The sequence below is a fragment of the Scomber scombrus genome, chromosome 1, assembly GCF_963691925.1.
Source record: "Scomber scombrus chromosome 1, fScoSco1.1, whole genome shotgun sequence".
Classification (NCBI taxonomy): Eukaryota; Metazoa; Chordata; class Actinopteri; order Scombriformes; family Scombridae; genus Scomber; species Scomber scombrus.
In genome coordinates, this window is record NC_084970.1 from 15088629 (window position 1) to 15107491 (window position 18863).

The 18863-nt window shown below is 39.5% G+C and overlaps 2 protein-coding genes across 2 annotated transcripts in view; both read left to right on the forward strand.

Annotated features, from left to right (window-relative positions):
• The first annotated feature begins 81 nt into the window (after positions 1-81).
• Positions 82-3019, forward strand: LOC134004728 (keratinocyte-associated protein 3). The gene is made up of 6 exons (XM_062444140.1): positions 82-163; positions 1292-1476; positions 2053-2112; positions 2235-2432; positions 2572-2706; positions 2948-3019. Exons 1-6 carry the CDS (start codon positions 151-153, stop codon positions 3017-3019), a joined length of 663 nt encoding a protein of 220 aa, XP_062300124.1. The 5' UTR covers positions 82-150.
• A 4679-nt stretch (positions 3020-7698) lies between these two features.
• Positions 7699-18863, forward strand: part of fzd3b (frizzled class receptor 3b) — a 27590-nt gene continuing 16425 nt past the window's right edge. Inside the window, exon 1 of the mRNA XM_062427646.1 lies at positions 7699-8010. Coding sequence (XP_062283630.1) covers positions 7699-8010 — 312 coding nt within the window. The remainder of the gene's footprint in view (positions 8011-18863) is intronic.

Here is an 18863-nt window from a genome sequence, read left to right on the forward strand (position 1 = left end):
CGTCCAGCAAGCCGCAGGTAACAGGTGAGTTTCGTGATGTCACACAGGAAGTGGACACAGGTACGGCCCTGCGGTTTGGTGGTGAGCAGTTGCTTGAAAAGTACGGACATCAGTCAGGTTATTGAAAAGTAAACGTCTGACTTACTAGAAATGTGCACATTTGGTGAGTGATACCCTGATGATGTATTGTGTTATATGTTGTGCTAGAAAAAACCGCCTTGGATTGACTAGAATCAGTTTAATGTGTCCGATAGTTTCCCTCCGCGGCCTGCAGGCACGCTTTCATTTTCAAAACTTTGTACTCCTGCATTTATTGCGTGTAAAACAAAAAATAACCTGGTTCATTTTAAGAGGAAATTAGCTGTCAAAAGTTAGAGACACTGACAATAAAATCAATATTTAAAACGTTTTAAAAGTATCAAACTTCCTCACATCTGTGTGACTCACTCAATATGACAGTCAGTCCAGCAAGAAGCCTTTGTATGCAAATAAAAAAGGTCTATTCAAATGTGGCAGGAAAATAACCATTTACAGTTGTGTTAAACAGAAACGTGATCCATTTCTGTCCGTATTTAACTAGATGAAGAAGAAGGAGTGTGCATATTTAAGACCTAAGAAGGAAAATATAATCGGTTGAGTTTTCGTTTGTTGCAAGGCAGTTTGTAATGTTCTTAATTGAAGGCAGATTTTACCTTAAATCTAATTATGCTGATGCAATGGTCCAATAATTCAGTTTCATCTTAGTTTATACATCACTACGTGGAATAATACACTTACAGCAGGTCACTTCATTAGGCTAATGTAATTTAGTATAAAAGCTCTGCCATAAATTCTACCTTTACAAAGCTGGTGTGTACAGTGTTAATTCAATATAAAGCACCCCAGTACATCACCACCACCCACTATGGTCTCAGTAACAAACATAGAACGAATTGACCTTTCTGACATTGTCAAGATAAACTGAACATTTTTAAACTTCATAAGTAGAATTTGAGGGTTTATTTGCCACCAAAATGAAATGTATGTGGATTTTGATGGTAACAATATACTTATGTATAGCGACATGTAATATATTTCCATATGTATGTATGAAACTAACAGACAGAAATAAAGCTAACATTTCACACTCAACAGACACCAAATAAATTAATGGACTGTTTTTAAGGAAGGGAAATGGGTGTTGCTTGCAGACATATGATGTAGAATTTACTGAAGATGTATGTTAAATCAGAATGTTTGGCTATTTTGATATAATCGATATAAAAGTACTTCTTGTATTTTTGTCAACCAGATAAGGACAAAGGGCCAGGGAGGCTGATGAAAAAGGGGTTAACACTCATCCTTGTCGGCCATGTTAACTTCATCCTTGGAGCTATTGTCCATGGCAATGTCCTTCGCCACATCTCCAAACCCGGCCAGCGTGTCAGCACAGAATACACTGTAACCAATGTCATCTCTGTCACATCTGGCCTCCTGGTGAGTCAATAGTTAAAATATTCTTACTTTGTTTCACAGTGAAATCAGAAGTTCGGATGAGGAGCTTTAAGGTTTGTATGACTTTTAAAAGATGTACAGTCTTGGTTTACATAATATTTAATTGAAATGTTATGTAAAAATTGAATTAGCTTTCATCAAGTCAGCTTTATCTGTGGTATTAGTGTTGTGTATTTTCTCCAGCAATCAAGACTGAACTTGTCTTTATAAGAGAGCTGGTTTTTCAAATAGATCACTAGTCGCTCAAGGGCAGGCTCCATTACAGCGAGATATAAGATAAACTGCCAGTTGTTGATGATGAGATGGTGTTGAGGTCATATGTCTTTGAAATCTATTTTTGTACTATATTAATACACAGTATATGATTTATTTGCCCTGTTACTTCTTCCTTATTCATTGTCATTAATCAAAGAACCTGTGTTCAGTTCTTTCTGTCTGTAAATGTTGCTTCACATCCTTTAGGGCAGGATTACTGCTCATAGCACATAATTTAATAAACCATGTGCCATGCCAGAGTAATGAAGCTGAAACAATCATCTTGTCATTTGAATCTTACAGAGCATTGCCACTGGGATTATTGCCATTGTGGTGTCAAGGAACCTTCATGTGTTTAAACTGGTAAGAAGTTGAGTTTGACTTTAATCAATTCACTCATTCTGTGTTTACTAAACAGCTCAGCACACCATCCAAACTGTCTGTTTGTTATTTGTTTGTACATGATGTTGTCTCTGTTACTCCAGCAAATAGGACTTATAATCGCATCATTCTTGAACGCCTTGCTGTCAGCAGCATGCTGCACTGGACTCCTCTTGGCCATCAGTCTCACTGTTGCATATGACGGGCAGCCTTTGATGCTGGGATGCAATGACACAAACGTGCCAATCAACGCTCGGTCACCTATCAGTGCCCGATGCCCGTTTGATACGACACGTATCTATGTGAGTCTAAACTTTCCTCTCACTATGTGACGATTGGTACGGATGTCCAATTGCAGTTGTTCAAGTAATGTCAGTTACTCACAAGTGACATTACAAGTTAAAGCATCACAGCATGGTCATGGTCAACTTTATGTCTCAGGACACCACTCTGGCGCTTTGGATCCCTTGTGCTCTGTTGGCAGCAGCTGAGGTTGGCCTCTCTGTTTGGTGCTTCATTGTAGGATTGGCTCTCAGAGGGCTGCCACCCTGTGGGAACAGCTACATCAAAGAGCAGGTGTGTGTCTGTGGGTGGGAATGCTTGAGGTTGCTAGTGCAGTGTTTGTCTGACTGAATCCATTTCTGACTCAGATGTGCACACACACACACACACACATGGGCTTACTCAAAAATATAACATACCCACACATATCTACTCCCACTTGTTCTGTCATACTCTGCTCCTCTAAGTCAAAAGAACACACAAACCCCCTTGCTTACTCTCTCATGATAACACAGACTGAAATTCTCTCTTCTAGTTGGAGGAAAAGGCCGGGCGCTCTCCCCACAGCCGACGCCTTATCGGACGGCGCATAAATCTTGATGCCTAACTGGACAAAAAGCAAGAAGTGAAGCTCTGTGTTGACTACCACAGCTAAATCCCAATAGGTATTACTGGAACTGTATTTAGAAGAGTACATTTAGCTGGGTGAGTGTCATTGTGCTACAGGAGTTGAATTTGTTTAAAGAAACTGGTTCATGCTTTGTAGTATCATGATGCACAGATGGGTTACCAAATGGCTGTCATTGCTTTTATAAAGTGTGCGTATACATATGTGGACGCTACAGTAAGATATGACTGATGTTTTTAGTCTTATCAGAAACATCCCTCACTCTTTGGGTTCAATGGGCCAAAAATGTCATGCTCTTGCATGTCTTTCAATATGAAGAAAACTTTGTTTATGAAGAAAGTTCATTTTTATATCTAGCAAAAATATTTTAAATAATTTTAACTGAATTTAATTATATTACAGCTTATTTGAACGTTCATTTCAACAAAATATATTTTATTGTTCTAAATGTTTTTAGCATTTCACTGTTTGTTCAGACACCAGATATTAAACCACTCCTTTCAACAAAATAGACTCATGAATATTTGCCTATAAACATGACGCTTCACACTAGCTTTCCATGTATATTGGCAAACTGTCATGTGAGTCATTTTTTGTTTTTGCTACCAAATGATTTTTTAATACTTTATAGATACAAGATTAGCACTTACATTGAAATGGACATGTTAAATTGCACTTCTTGAAAATGTTTCCTATACAAAGATAACAACAGTTGTATTCATAATGTTGCAGTTGATTTTGTAGCCTTGTCCCAGAATTTCATTAAAAAATGCTTCTGAGAGGAAAAAATAAATACATTTGAAAGCTATGTGAAAATGTAGGGCTGGTAAACTCCAGGGGAATAAATCAAAAAAGTATTTTTAACATGTTTAAATGTTCTTTGTCGCTTTGGCCCTAATGAGACATTTGAAATGATAAAATTACAAGAGAATGAAAAATTCAAATCTTTTCTCTGTGCAGCCCCAGATGGTTTCATCTTTGACAATTAATGCAACTCAGAAACTATATTGAAGAGCTGTTTATTTGTCTGAATTTACAGCCCTGTATGGATTGAGTGCATTTGTGTACATGCAGAATACTGTTGTGAGTGTCAAGTGGGTTCATATTAAGAGGTTAAACCAGTATGTGGGCCATCAGCCTCAGCTGCTGCAGACCCCCCCCCCCCCCCCCATCTCAACAAGAGAGAAGATCAGATCATCCATGAAACGGTTAATCTAGTGCCGTGCTCAATCGTGTGGAAGGGAATCATAGTACACAGTACTAATCCTGAGGCTGTAAGGGATAAATATTGACGTAGTGTTGACTGATACAATCACAACATATCTGTATGATTGTTTTTGTCAGTTGGACATTGTCACACTGTAGACAGTACAAATTAGTATTTGAAATCACAAGATGAATATGAATTTTGCAGAGGTTTTTTTATGTTTAAGCGCATCATCAGTTAAAATTTGGGCACAGTGCTATTGAGTAATGGATGTCCTATGTCTGGCATTTATAAACTTACCACAATTAATATTTTTATTTGAGTCATTGATCATCTTAAAATAACATTTGACAATCTGTTATTTATAAAAGGGTATTCATCATTCCTTCATTGATCAGTGATGATGAAATTGATGTAAATTGGAAACCTGTTTACTCACCTTAAATTAAAATTGTCTCTTCTCTGCCCTTGGTCATCAAAATTAAAATATATAAGTTTATATACTGTTGACAGTTTATAAACTATTTATACTCAAAAAAATACAAAATACATTAATTTGCGACATAATAGCACACTGTGGAAGATGTATTTCATAAAAATGTGTTGACTGAAGCATTTGGCAGTCTTAATGTACACTGGTCAGGTTAAATGAATAATCCAAACTTTTGGTGCTTGTATTGTTGTTTCCAAGCTCTTCATACAATCAGTAGGACAGTCTGGACATCACTCATATTCCTGCCTGATTCAGCCAAGTTGTACCTCTTTAACAGTTGTTTAACACTACCTGCTTAAAAAAGATACAAAGCTACTGTACATATTATTTAGTTTGTTTTTTAGTAATGTATACATTTGTTGTGATTTTAATAAAGATTTTTAATACTGCTACCTGAAGCAGTTTTCCTGCTTTTAGTGTTTGCTTGTCTATCATATATCTTTGGTTCATATCTTTGTTATGGGAAGTCTGCTGTCCCCACTAGCACCTAGCCCCTGAGGGAGAACTTTTTCTCAAAATTGGTTTTCACTCTTTCTGCCCTGACTCAAGATTGACATGTAACAGCGGAGTCCCAGGTGGAATCACATTTAACCCCAAAAAGGCCTTCAAAATTACCCTGAGAATAATGCTGAGTCCCTACTCATCCTGCAGCCTTTGAGCTCTCGAGCACAACAGCAAGAGACAGATGTGTAGTCTGGTCACAGAAACTGTGTTTAGCTCCATTTACACCAAAAAGGTATGTGTATGTTAGTGTGTGTGTGTGTCCTTAAAATGTGAATGTCAAATTACGATGGATATAATAATTAATAACAATAGGCTATTTTTCTTAAGGCTTAAATATTTTAATAAAAGTTACCTCAACCAAAAGGCGTCAGAACCCCCTGACTCTTGGGCCCCTGGGCCATTCATCTATCCAAGGTTCAGATACACTTAGAATCTGATCATTAAAAACACACATTAGATTATCTGACTTCTAGCCTTTATTAAAATGATTTTTTTTTTTTTCAATTTCGAATTTTGTAGAGCTATAGCCAACAAACCGGCCGTATTCACCACATGTGTCATTCAGTATTCGTATCTTATACTTGTATACAGCATGTCAACAGCAGCAAGAAATGTCCAGTGGGGCCAATTTTTTCGTTCCTCTGCGCGCTCCCGCTGACTCCGCGGTCACGATGTGTCTGCTTGCACGCTGCAGGCAACCAGCTGCAAACAGTGAACAACGAACAAGTGCTGCAGTGAACGGAGCCGGTGGAGCCGAGCCGCGCTCTTTCTTTTTCACACAAGGTAAAGCAATTTAAATTATAAAGCTAAAGAGGAACTATTATATTATTTGGACGGATTGTCGGAGTTGGACAATATACGCTTTAAAGGATTCATGTGTACAAACAGCGCGCTGTCGGGCTGAAGACGCCTCGGTGACTGATTGATAAATACGGTCACACTGATCGTGGCGTGTCATGGTGTGTGGTTCCTCTTCCAGTACAACGAAGATGCTTAACATTAGCTCTTGAAGCCTTCCTATCCCTTTGAAGGGTTTGAGCTTTAAGAAACTAGCCAGGTTCTCCCGGTGGGCAAAGCAGAGCTAACGTTAATGGCTGTGACATGTAACCGTCCACCGGGTAACGTTATTGAGGTGTTGGTCCAGTTACATTTCAACGTTATCAATGTGTTAGCTAGCCATCGGTGCCGCTGGCTTATAAAACTGTAAGTTAGCTCGTAACGTTAAAATATGACCTGTTTGGCCAGGTGTGGGGAATAAATCGATTAATGAAGACTTTCATGCGTTCTTATTTTAAGTTTTCTTATTTAGTTTTTAAAGTTGAAGGCATTGTCCGTCCAAACGACCCCGAGCCGCGGTGTGAAACATCGCAGGGGATCGTTACTGTTGCCCGGACAACCTCACACTACCGTGAGAGTGGGGGAGTGTCTGATCATCCGCAGGTGTAACGTTCACGGTCACCGCTTGAAACCCTGCCGTGGTTGTGGTTAGCTTTGAACACGTTTTCAGTAGTCTGCAAAGTGTGTGCCACCCTGCAGTAACACCACCACAGATCATTTGACTACACCAGCACACTTTGCACATTGGAGACAGAAGCTGATTATAAGTCTGCAAACACACAGGCACACAGGTCTTTTAGAAAAATCTAACCCACCTATACATTGTCTGATTTCTTCAGACATTTTAATCCACACTTGTATAGAGACAAGGGTGTGGCTGATCATCTGGCAATACCAGATACAACACAACTTCACCCTAAGCAAGCCAATTCTGCTTGCTTGACCATTAGGCCTTTCTTTGTGTTTTTAAACCCGCAGGACCTGCTTGAGGAATCTACGCCAGAGTGGAAACTGAATGGAGAAGACGGAGGAATCTGACGAATCATTGGGAGGATAATGATATGTTGTGGATTTAGCCTCAGATGAGTCTTTAAAGCATCACCAGAAGAGAGTGAGAGGAGACAAAGAGAAACCAACAACCAGGAGGAGAGTCTGCTGGTGGAGCCATTATCTCAGGGACATGCGCTCTCAGTGGGGATGGAATCGGGGGAATCTGTCTCCCTGACCAGAAAATTACCACAAGGTGCAAAAAACTGTTTTCAAAATGAGAAACAATTGAGTCTGTCTATTAAAAGCTCCTTCAAAGACATCAAACATTTTAAAAAAGCAAATACTACAATGACTGCTAAATTTGAGGACTGACACAAGCAGCAGATTCATCCATCTTGCTTTGCCTGTTTGTACCAAACTCTTAGGCCTGCAGATGATCTGGGGACTCCATCACACCAGCAGTTCAGGGTACATATACAGAGTTATACCTCTTTGTTGAGGGTGGATTTCTTATTTTTCCCTTTAGTTCTGCCACTAAAAATGGACTCAGTTGCTTCTAATGTTAAGAGGCCTTGATATAATCCTTGCATGTCCTGAAGGCTTCATAGACTGAACCACTCTGCAGAAATGTCTAACATTAAAATGCACCCCTCAGCTGGAAGAGGATGTATGAAAGACTGGTTCTCCAAAACCACAACAGTCTCCTGCAGACAAACAAATCATGTCTGTTTTTCCCTCGTGCTCATCCCTCTCCTCCTACTTCTTTTCCTTCTGGTTACTCCTGCTCTGTCCATTCATATGGAGTCCATAGAGAGCCACAGTGAGTTTAGCTGTGAGCCCATCAAACTGAGAATGTGCCAGGATCTGCCTTACAACACCACCTTCATGCCCAACCTACTGAATCACTACGACCAGCAGACGGCCGCATTAGCCATGGAGGTAGGTAGCTTCTGTGTGTGTGTGTCATTCAGGCGGTGCATGCATTGTGTGTTTGCGTGTCGTAGCTCATGGCGAAATTGGATAGCTGCTGCAGTGAATGAGAGAGGTGGAATTACACATGCATTGAACTGTATTTTAATGAGTTTTGAAAATGTGACAGAAATTTTAAATCTAAAAGTCACCATTCACAGTAAACACACAGTTGTTGACATACTGCAGAAACGGTAAACAACCGTAAAGCGACAGCCTGCGAAGACTCACACCGCAATGTCACGCACCTGCTCAAAGGAAACAAAAGCAACTCGAGAGCTCAGATGTGATTACATCTGTGAAGGACAATTCCTCAACAAATGTCACAACAATACACCCTGAATCTGTACACATTAGACAAATTAGTGTTTTTTTTGTACTTAATCCAGCAGTGTTGTGTTTTCAGCTCTGTCATACCACATCACATTTTCCACTATATAATATGTCACCTAGTAAGACTTATGCAAATCCTCCATATCCTTTATCCGCGGAGCACACATTTAAGGTTTGCACAGAAACGATAGTGGGGCTTGTTTGACACAGAGAGAGAACCAGGTTGAATTTTTTTTATTTTAAATATTTCTCCAAAATGCAATAAAAAAATTATAATCAGTAGGCAAGTAAATACATGGAGCCACAGTTGGAGTAAAGCTGCTTTCACACAGGCATTGAATATATGAAAGAGTTAAAGGGAGCAATGAATCAGTCATGAAAAGGTGATAGTCGATCCACCCTCCTCATATTACAGCTCCATCCCCTCACTACATGTTACTGTTCCACACAGACGGACTGTACATAGATGAATGTGTGTGTCGTCACCGGCGCACTCATGACCTCTTTTGAATGTAGCTGACGGACGGGAGGTGCTATCTGAGCAACAACAGCAGCAGAAATGTACAAAAAAAAAGATAGCAATGAGGTGATTATGTGATTGATACTTCCAGAAAATGTTTTTTGATGGAAGTCAGGCTTTAAAGAACAGACAGAAAAAGCTGTGTGAGTAATGCAATAGTAGACGCACACTATCCATATATATCATGTTACCTCCCTTTCCTCCTCCTTTGTTACTCCCTGGAGGGGGAGAAAAAGCACAGAGGGAGGTGTTGCTCAATAACTACACCATAATTACCTGTTTGCAGCAGGTATTTGTTAGTAGCTAAGGCAACATGCAGTATATTAAAAATCAGAGGATGTGGTCTTACTAAACTAGTGTAGGACCACTTAGTAATTTCCTAATATGAAAGCAGATCATTTATTCAATACAAAGAAAAACTAGGCTCAGTCTAATTGCTGTCAAGTTGTTTTCATCTTCAGACCTTAATATGTCAGGTTCTTGTGGGAGTCCTCATCCATCCAAATGTCTGCAGGTCTCAGTCTCTCTACACATGCCGACTGACATAGTTTAACTCATGTTTTGTCTACCATGCAACTGTGGTTTGTAGTTTGGGGAATACTGAAGGATAACTAACACAGTCAGTTGAATTAAATCTGCCTCCAGCTGTTCATAGTTGGCATATCAAACTAACCCCTGTTGAAAAGCAGATGAATTCCGACAAGGCCGACATTGGCTGTGCACTTTGTGTGTTTAATCTTGCGGGGGGGGGGGGTTGTTGATGTTTAGTTAATATTTTCTTTTCCCAAGTTAAAATCAGATGAATGTCAGCCAAAAGATCAAGCCGAAACTCTCTGTTCTGCACTCTGAATATTTAATCACAAAAAGAGATTTTCTAACGTTTTCTCATGTCGAAATATGCAGCGCAGGAGAATGTCAGGATCACTGCTGTCAGACTCTCTTTTCTTCCCTTCAGAAAATAGAGCGATTTAGAAAAACAGCTTTATTTAAGAGTGACAGCCATATGTTTTGAATTTCATAAGCGCGTTTCGAATGGACGCTAACGCTCCCTTTATCGTAGGATTCACTCAGCATATCAAGGACCATGCAAATGTTCAAATCAAGTAGATTCCCCAGCGTCATGTCAAAACATGCCGTGTCAGGGATTGTAAGAGGCGTCTGTTGTTGAACTTGATTTGACCCAGATGAAGAAGTAGCCTTGTAACTGACACCTCAGTGCCTGCAGTCGTAGAAGAGACAGCTTTCTGAAGATGTTTGAGCAGCAACATGAGCCCCGTTACTTTTCCTGCTCTGCTCGACTTTGACCTGGCATGGTAGTCCTGGTGGGAGCCCTGCAGGAAATTAAATAATATCTCTCATGGGACGCTGGCTGCACAGCACCAACCACAACAATCTCTACATGCATGTACACCAGTTTACGTGCCGTATGAGAGTATTAATGTAGAGCTGCAACAAATTCATTAACCAGTAATGTTCAATGACAATAAAACATTCTTATTCTGATTATGTAATATTTAGTTAAAAAATTACAGATAAAACTATCTCGTTCAGGCTTCCTTGGTGTGAGAATTTGCTGCTTTTCTTAGTTTTATATCATTGTATACTCTATCACACAAGACTTAGTGAAAATATGCTGTGCAGTTTTCAATATTTTCTGACATTGTATAGACAAAATGATTAATCAGTTAATCAATGAAAGTGTCAGCAGATTAATTGATAATGATATAATTATCCTTTAGTAGTGCATCTGTGCCAGAAGTAATACTGTAATAACAAGGGACTTTCTGTAAGATCTCTGCATTTAGTCACATCACATTTATTACTTTAGAGCTTAAAGAACAACCAACTACTATATCTTAGTAGGCTTGTCATTTATCGGTATCGGATATAGAATATCATTAATTGTGAATTTTGCTTTAATTTCTTTATCTTTAAGACAGGAAGCTGAGATCCCTGTTGAATTAACATCTACATGTGCTCTGTCAATATGTTATTATCATATTATGTTATCATATTATTCTGTATTAAATACCAACCAACAGGAAATGTGTAATTGAAATTATTCCCAGCAGGGAATTTCTAGTTAATACTGCAGATTTCCTCGTTCTGTATGTCTACATCTGTTTTCCCCTTTCTAAGACTTGCTGTGATTCACTGGGCTGATTCATTTTTTTGCTTTTTATTGTCATAGAAAATATCAGTTATCAACGTTCACCAAGTCTGAACTGTGGCCCAGATGTGCAGCAGCTCAGCTGGTCTAACATCTGGAGGTCAACAAAATCAGCCAGTTATAGAGTCTGTTCAGATGTGTTAAACAGGAAAAAACAAGGTCTGGTGAAATAGATGTGAGGAGAAAACCTGTGTTTATTTGACCTTCACGATAAGGAATTTTGGTTTACAATGAACATTTTATTATTCAATGAAGATCAGTATGATGTAACAAACTCTTATCTTATCAAGCTTTGCAACCGAGGACTATAAAATAAAGAAATTACTTGTTATCAAGTAACAGTTGAGACTGGGTGATTTCAACAAAGATCTATGTGTATCAGTGTGTGTTTGGCAATGATACTACTTGATACAAAATAAATGACTGCTGCCAAATCAGCGTGAAGCATTCAGATGCCTTAATCATGAAACTGGAGCCATTGTCAGCAGCTGCTGCAATCACTTTTTGGGTCAGATCACTGGATGAATGTTTGCTCTGCTTCAGTGGCAAAGCTTACGTGTCTCGACTTTATGGATCATTCAAGCGAGCTGCCATGTTACTTTAATTTTGTCGTCTTCAAGTCACAGGTAGAGACACATTAAAAAAAATGTAAGCCTTGCTCCGTTTTGAATGGCAAGGAGTTTTGCACTTCTTGAGTCATCAGTTTTGACTGATAGTGCTTTTTCACGCTCTCCTTTTTAGATGTCAAGCTCAGCCAGAAATGGATTATCCCCAAATGTGCGTGCACAATTAACATACCAGGCTGCAATGTTTGAGTGACAGGCTCGTAGTACAGAGCAGTATTTTTCGTGTGTGTAATTGATGAGCTACACAAGTACTTCCTGTGTGTGTGTGTGTGTGTGTGTGTGTGTGTGTGTGTGTGTGTGTGTGTGTGTGTGTGTGTGTGTGTGTGTGTGTGTGTGTGTGTGTGTGTGTGTGTGTGTGTGTGTGTGTGTGTGTGTGTGTGTGTGTGTGTGTGTGTGTGTGTGAGAGAGAGAATGACAGGAGAGGTTAATGGTGCCAGCTGTCATCTTTCACTAGTGCTAACTAGCTGCTAATCTCTCTCTCAGTTCCACAATGAAGACATTGATTCCCACAGACCAACCGCCACCCCATCTGCCACAATAGTCAATTAAACCTGAGCAAAAAGGATGAGAGAGACTGAAATATGAGAGGGAGAAGGGGGGAAAGAAAGGACGAGGATTTAGAGTGGCCGAATGTGCGGATGGTCAAATGATTTCTTTGTGTGTGTGTGTGTGGATGCTTTAATGTCGGCATGTCACTCACTGTCCATCTGCCGCAGCATGTTAAGGTTCCCAGAGGATGTGCTGCAGGTTGTGACAGTATTTTAGGTCTCTGCGTGTTAGACACAGAGATTTAGACGTATGACTTCACGGGGATCGTGTTTCTATACTGAGAAACAGGAACTGCTCACATTATACACAATAATATGGAAACATTTTCCCAGCAATGCTTGAGTTTTTCTAAGCTTTTTAGTTTAGTTTTGGCCCTAAAATAATATAAATGTTTATATTAGAATGATCTATGGCCTGACAGGTTGTGAAGCAACACACTTGACATACTGTATACAAAGTTGTTAACTATACAAATACATTAGAAAATGTTTTGTTTATTTATATGTAAGCAGCTTTGATTATGGACAAAAGAAGATGAAAAGAAAGAGAGGACATTTTATGAGTGCACTGTGTCCTCAAACAAAACTGAAGACAGGTGTGAGACAGAGAATAGCTCATCATGCCTGTTACTGTCCTTTGTTAATCATATAAATAAATAAATATGCAGGCATTATTCTGGAGATGCCCTGCTTGAAGCCTCCAAAGCCCAGATATCTTCTTTGCCAGAGTTTCCCCATGCGTTAATGGTAGTTTGACTGTCTGTGTTAGATTTTATTTTTGTATGATTTTGGGGAGATAACCATTAATAATTTAAGATATTTAAATGATTCCACATGACTGAATGAGGTTAACTTAATTGTATTAAATTAATTGAATTAAATTAAATAAGGCAAAAATAACTAAACTTGAGATCCTTGGTATGACATCAATACAAAACTTTTTGTCTTTACTTCTGACACTTAGTGCTGAAAGATTTTGAAAAAATATCTAATTTCATTTTTTCTTACTTATATTGCAATAGCGATATGATTTGTGATATTAGAATGAATTTTTACACTATTTTCATTTTCATTGAAAAACATTAAAATGATTATAGTGTATCTGAAAAATAAAAATGTTTTTCACATTTTAACAAATAGTTGGTCTCCTGCCATTTGAAAATAGCTCCTCTCTATCTTACACACAAAAATGAATGAACACCTGTACTATCTAATACAGAGCAATACAGGAGCTCTTTGGTTTGTAAGCTTATAATGCCCATTTTTTTGTTGACATCTCAGAGAGCCATATAAGGATTAAAACATATAAAGCAGAGGGTATGCTTGCATTATACCTGTACTGAGTTGGTGAGGACAGTTCTGGGGCAATCTTTGTCATTTGGATGCAGGAGTGTAAAGGCCCGCCCACATTGAGAACGATAATTATAACAATAACAATAAATTTATTGTTTTAAATGTCGTTCTAATTCGAGTGGATGGTGGAGTCCACACCACAACTGTAACGCTAATGATAGAAGAGAACGATATCATTGGGATCACTTTCAGAGTAATTTGATGAACGATAAAAACCCTGACAGCCAATCAAAATCCTTCATCTGACTGATGTATTTATTTATTTGAATGCAGCTTTGCTCCTCTCTCACCATGGACTGACTCGCTGTAAATTGGATCAGGATGACCGAAGTGATTTCTTTTGATAGATCCTTATTATTAGAAAGATGCTGGAACTTTGTTCCCTATTATATTGTAAAAAAAAAAAAAAAAAAACAACACAGCGGATTTTTGCAGGCAGATCTATACTCATACTTTGTGTTAGTGCCGCAGCAGTGCACTTTTACACACCACGCTTCAACATCTGCTGTGGCTCAGTTTGGTCTGTAAATACTGAAACATCACAGCAACTAGTGTCTGAAATACTTCTGATCAACACACTGAATCAGCGCCCACCTCTGAACACTTTTTTTGCTTTTCTTTTTATTTCTCCGTACAACGTACAGCAATAACAGCTCATCAATAATTAGCTGCGAAACACAGCTGGAGCGAGCAGCGCATGCTTGACACCGCTGTTTACAGGACATCATAGCTCATAAGTGTGGACGCTCACATCATTGTCGTTATAGTTATCGTTCTCAGTGTGGACGGCCCCTAAGAAATTAGAGAGCTCCTGGTCTGTTTAGAGAAAGGCTCGTTTGGGCTACAGCGGAGCACCCTGTTTGTAAAGCAAATAGACAGAAAACCACAGCACTGAATGAAAGAATGTAGAGCTGTCACTCACTACGTTTATATGCATACTACAAAACCAGATTACTGGTAGAAATCAGGTATAGGCAGAAATTGATGAGTTTATGTACACTACAGTGGCCTTATTTCTATAAAACCCCCCTTTAGTATTAGCCATATAACAAACTGCAGCCTAATGAGTTTTTTATTGTTGTTGATGACTGAACAGTGAGAGAAAATGCTCTGTAGTAGGAGGGTAGCACAGTTTGTCCTCGCTGTGTGCATGCGTCTAAATTTGATCAAATCTACTATAAAGCAAAGACCACAGTATGCAGAAAATGATCAAAAAATAAGGTTTCTTCTGCAGAAATCTCTACCTTTTCACCAACTTTACCTTCAACTCTCAACTCGGGTAATGAAACCTCTTTACATGATGTTTAGGAAATCATGTAACCACAGTAAGCCGATAGTAACCTTGTTACTGAAGTGCATGTGAACACAGCCAGACACTCTCCCTGCATTCAGCAGGCTTCTGGTTACATACACTAGTAGCCATTTGACAGTAATGTAATGCTAATGTGGTGTGGAAGAATATGATGCCCCATTAAAATAGCTGAAGGTTGAAACCAGGTTTTATCAGCACTAAGGTGGTGATTTTTCTCGTCAGGGTTGTCACTAATAATTGCTCCTGGTGAGGAAAAAAGCTTCCTAACTCCTATTTAAAAGTCAGAAGTGTCACCAGATTGCAGGGAGATTGACAGTCTAATCTTTTCAGTTTTTTGCACATTTATATTTCTTTTAGTGATCCATTTGGGGTTCTTAAAAGACTAGTGTAATAATAGTCTTTTCTGATTCTGCCTACAAACCAATTAAGGCACATTATGGCAGTCATGTGGCCTGTTGTGGGCCCCAAGATATATTTAAAGAAAGGGAAAAAAACAATGTAATGGAATATGATGAATGAAAGGCAGGCAGTTACGTACTAAATCACTGTGAAAAGACACTTTTGCTGTTTCGAACGTATCGCAGAGGCAGATGGATTCATCTGTGGGAGACACAAAAAAGATCAGGATGGAGAAAGGGAAGAAAATGTGTGAGGCAGTAGAACAGAAAGAAAGTGTCAAAAATAAACACAGGGAAATACTGACAGAGTGACAGGTTGTGTAAAGTCTTTAGACCCTACTGTCTCCGGTGTTTGTGTTTCCCTCAGTATGGGGTCCTGTCCTTCAAAATGACGCTGCTCTGTTTAAGAAGGGCCACCCCATAACAGAGGGGGGGGATGTGTGTGTGCCAAATCTGGAGAGTTCGAGGCTTGTTGTACTTAAGTGTGGTCTGTTGTGGGGGGGTTTCTTTGTCTGTGAATACGGGGGACTGAATTAGGTTTTAAAAGGTGTGTGTGTGTGTGTGTGTGTGTGTGTGTGTGTGTGTGTGTGTGTGTGTGTGTGTGTGTGTGTGTGTGTGTGTGTGTGTGCGCGCGCATGTTTTCATTACATTTTGGTGACCTTTCTTGGTGTAAAGACCAACTTTGGACCAAAGCCTGGTTCTAATGAGGTAAAGCTTGGGGGTAAGGTGAAATTTAGGGTTATGATTTTGGTTGAGTTATACTTAATGAATAGAAGTCAAGGCAATGTCCTAACAAGAATAGCTCTCTGTGTGTGTGCGTGTGTGTGTGCGTGTGTGTCCGTGGCGTTCAGTGCATCTGAAGAGGCTGATTACTCTATTCACTTTGGTGGAGACAGACAGGTCCTCATTCAGTTTAAAAGTTCCTGTTCATTTCAATTGAACTCTTGATTATCCTGCTTACTCTGACAGAGTCTATTGAAGCCTCCAGCCCAAATGAAGCAATCATTTATTTATGCACAGAACAAAGGGGCTGCCTGGTGCTGTTTTTTGGCAGACCGTTCCCATCAGCATAGCTGCCACTGCCGCTTACCCAGCCTCACAATGCCAAGTTAGGAGAGATTTGAGGAGAGATTGGAGAATGTTTCTATGGTTCAAACACTGTTTTGTAGCCTACTACAGCCTACTGTAAATGTAGTACAACTGGTTTCTAAGAATCAGCTGTGTATGCAAGAGAAAGCTTTCCACCTAAACTGACGGACCGGGCAAGGAGAGTGTTAATTAGAGAAGCAATCAAGAGTTAAAATGGAAAGATCTTTAGGTCAGATGGGAGAATCTGTCCACAGAACAACTATTGGTCATGCACTTCACAAATCTGACTTTTATTGAAAGTTTTGTCCCATGCAAAACATGAAGTGTTTCATCCTGAGTACACCTTCCCCACAGTGAAGGGTGGTGGCAGCTTCATGCTGTGCAGATGTTTTTTATCAGCAGGTACTGTGAAACTGGTCATGATTGAAGACAAGGTGGATTGAGCCAAATACAGGGCAATTCTTATAGAAAACCTGTTTCAGTGTGCAAGAGACCTGAGACTGGAGCCAAGGTCGACCTTCCAGCTGTATAGCCAAAGCTACATTGTAAGGATTTAAGCAGAGTGGCCCAGTCAAAGCCCAAACCACAATCAAATTGATAATCTGTAGTGAAACTAGAAAATTGCTGTTCAAAACCAATCTCCATCCAATCTGTCTGCAGTATCTAGATGTGCAAAGCTGATAGAGACAAACCACAGAAGACTTGCTGCTGTAATTACAGCTAAAGGTGGTTCTACCAAATATTGATTCAGGGTGGGTGAATACTTCATCCAACAGATATCTTATTTTTTGTCTTAATTATTTTTTGTGTCACAACAAACAGTATTTAGCACCTTCAAAGCACTTTGCATGTTATGTTAATCAAATGGTTTAAAGCCCCAAACAAATCTATTTTAATTCCAGGATGTAACACTGCAAGATGCAGAAAAGTCCAAATGGGGTAAATACTTATGCAAAGCACTGTAAATATAGGTTATCCATGTCTTATGGTCTTAATCTGAACCCATGACCCAGCCTCAGAGCTGTGTGTGTGTGTGTGTGTGTGTGTGTGTGTGTGTGTGTGTGTGTGTGTGTGTGTGTGTGTGTGTGTGTGTGTGTGTGTGTGTGTGTGTGTGTGTGTGTGTGTGTGTGTGTGTGTGTGTGTGTGTGTGTGTGTGTGTGTGTGTGTGTGGTGAGAGTGAAAGATGTTTAACCCACACTGCTAAACCCAACCTCAAACTAACATACACATGCACACTATCATTGATCCCCTTCTCACGCAAAGCCACTCAACACAAGGCAGCTTTAACAGTTTCTGAATACTGCCGGTCAGGAGCGGCGTCAGCATTAAGAGCTCTAGTGCTACTAATTGAGCGCTTATCGGAGCCACATGCAGCTCTCAACTCTTCCAAAATAGCTCCCATATAAATGCATACAGTCACATGGATTTTTAAACAGTTAAATCAGTATCGAGAGGTAAGGTTAGTCTCAAACATAAATTGCAGACATATTTTGTTTTAACTTCATTAAAAAAGGTTGCTTAAATTGCTTCCTCTGATAACTGTCACCCTGCAAATATTTGTATTTTCTTAATTAGTAACTTTTTAAAACCAAACCATGGTTGAGGCACCATTTTCCCCCTCAGCAATTTCTCTGTTGTTTAGTAAAATGGAAGATTATTTTCTTCTTTCTCTGTTACCGTGCAGTGAGTTGATCTGCTGCTTGTGGTGCACTTCTGCTTGTGTATTTATTTCCTATTCGCTCCATCTATGACCCTCCACTGGCCCAACCTATGCATCCCACTCACTCATTGCTTCCTCTCTCTGTAGCTTCCAGACTCCTCTGCTAACTTGTGCACAGGCAGCATGTTTCATTACACTACACAGCTCGAAGATGTGGTCAAAAAAAGCAGACATTTGTGGTTTGATTTACAGGCAGGGTTTGAGCCCAGTGTGCCATTGCACCTCATTAAAACATAAACTGCTCTGTTGTTATTCCACATAAAATCAAGGGCAGGATCAATGCCGTTAACATGCTTCCATTTTTGCATTTTATTAGCTCCATCAACATTAGTTTGAGTTCACCAAACTGCACAATAAAGCTGTTATCTAGGCTGTTATCTTGCACCATAAGTAGGTGTTTGTACGCTCTGCAAAAGATGTTTTTTCAGAAAGTGAAATGCGACTATGCATTACTTTTATTTTTTAATGTGTTGGTCTTCTTAAAGACAGTGATGAGTTTGTCAGTCATTAAACATAGCATTACCTAAAAGTACCCTGTAAGCTACACTGTGCTTCAAGTATAACTCAGCCAGAATCCGTCAGTCTTACAGTCGCCTTGATCAGGAGCTGAGCAGCAGCTTGTTCTGCCATCTGTGAAATTATAATATCAGCTAACCTTAGCTTAGTATCAAAAGAGGAGACCAGGAGCTGTCGACAGGATCAATTTTGATGATATCTGATATCATTATCAGACGTGGGGGCTCACTAGCTGTTC

Coding starts and splice junctions, on each gene's coding strand:
- LOC134004728 (XM_062444140.1), top strand. Junction 1,477..2,052: donor CTGTCACATCTGGCCTCCTG/GTGAGTCAATAG, acceptor TGAATCTTACAG/AGCATTGCCACTGGGATTAT. Junction 2,433..2,571: donor TTGATACGACACGTATCTAT/GTGAGTCTAAAC, acceptor TTTATGTCTCAG/GACACCACTCTGGCGCTTTG.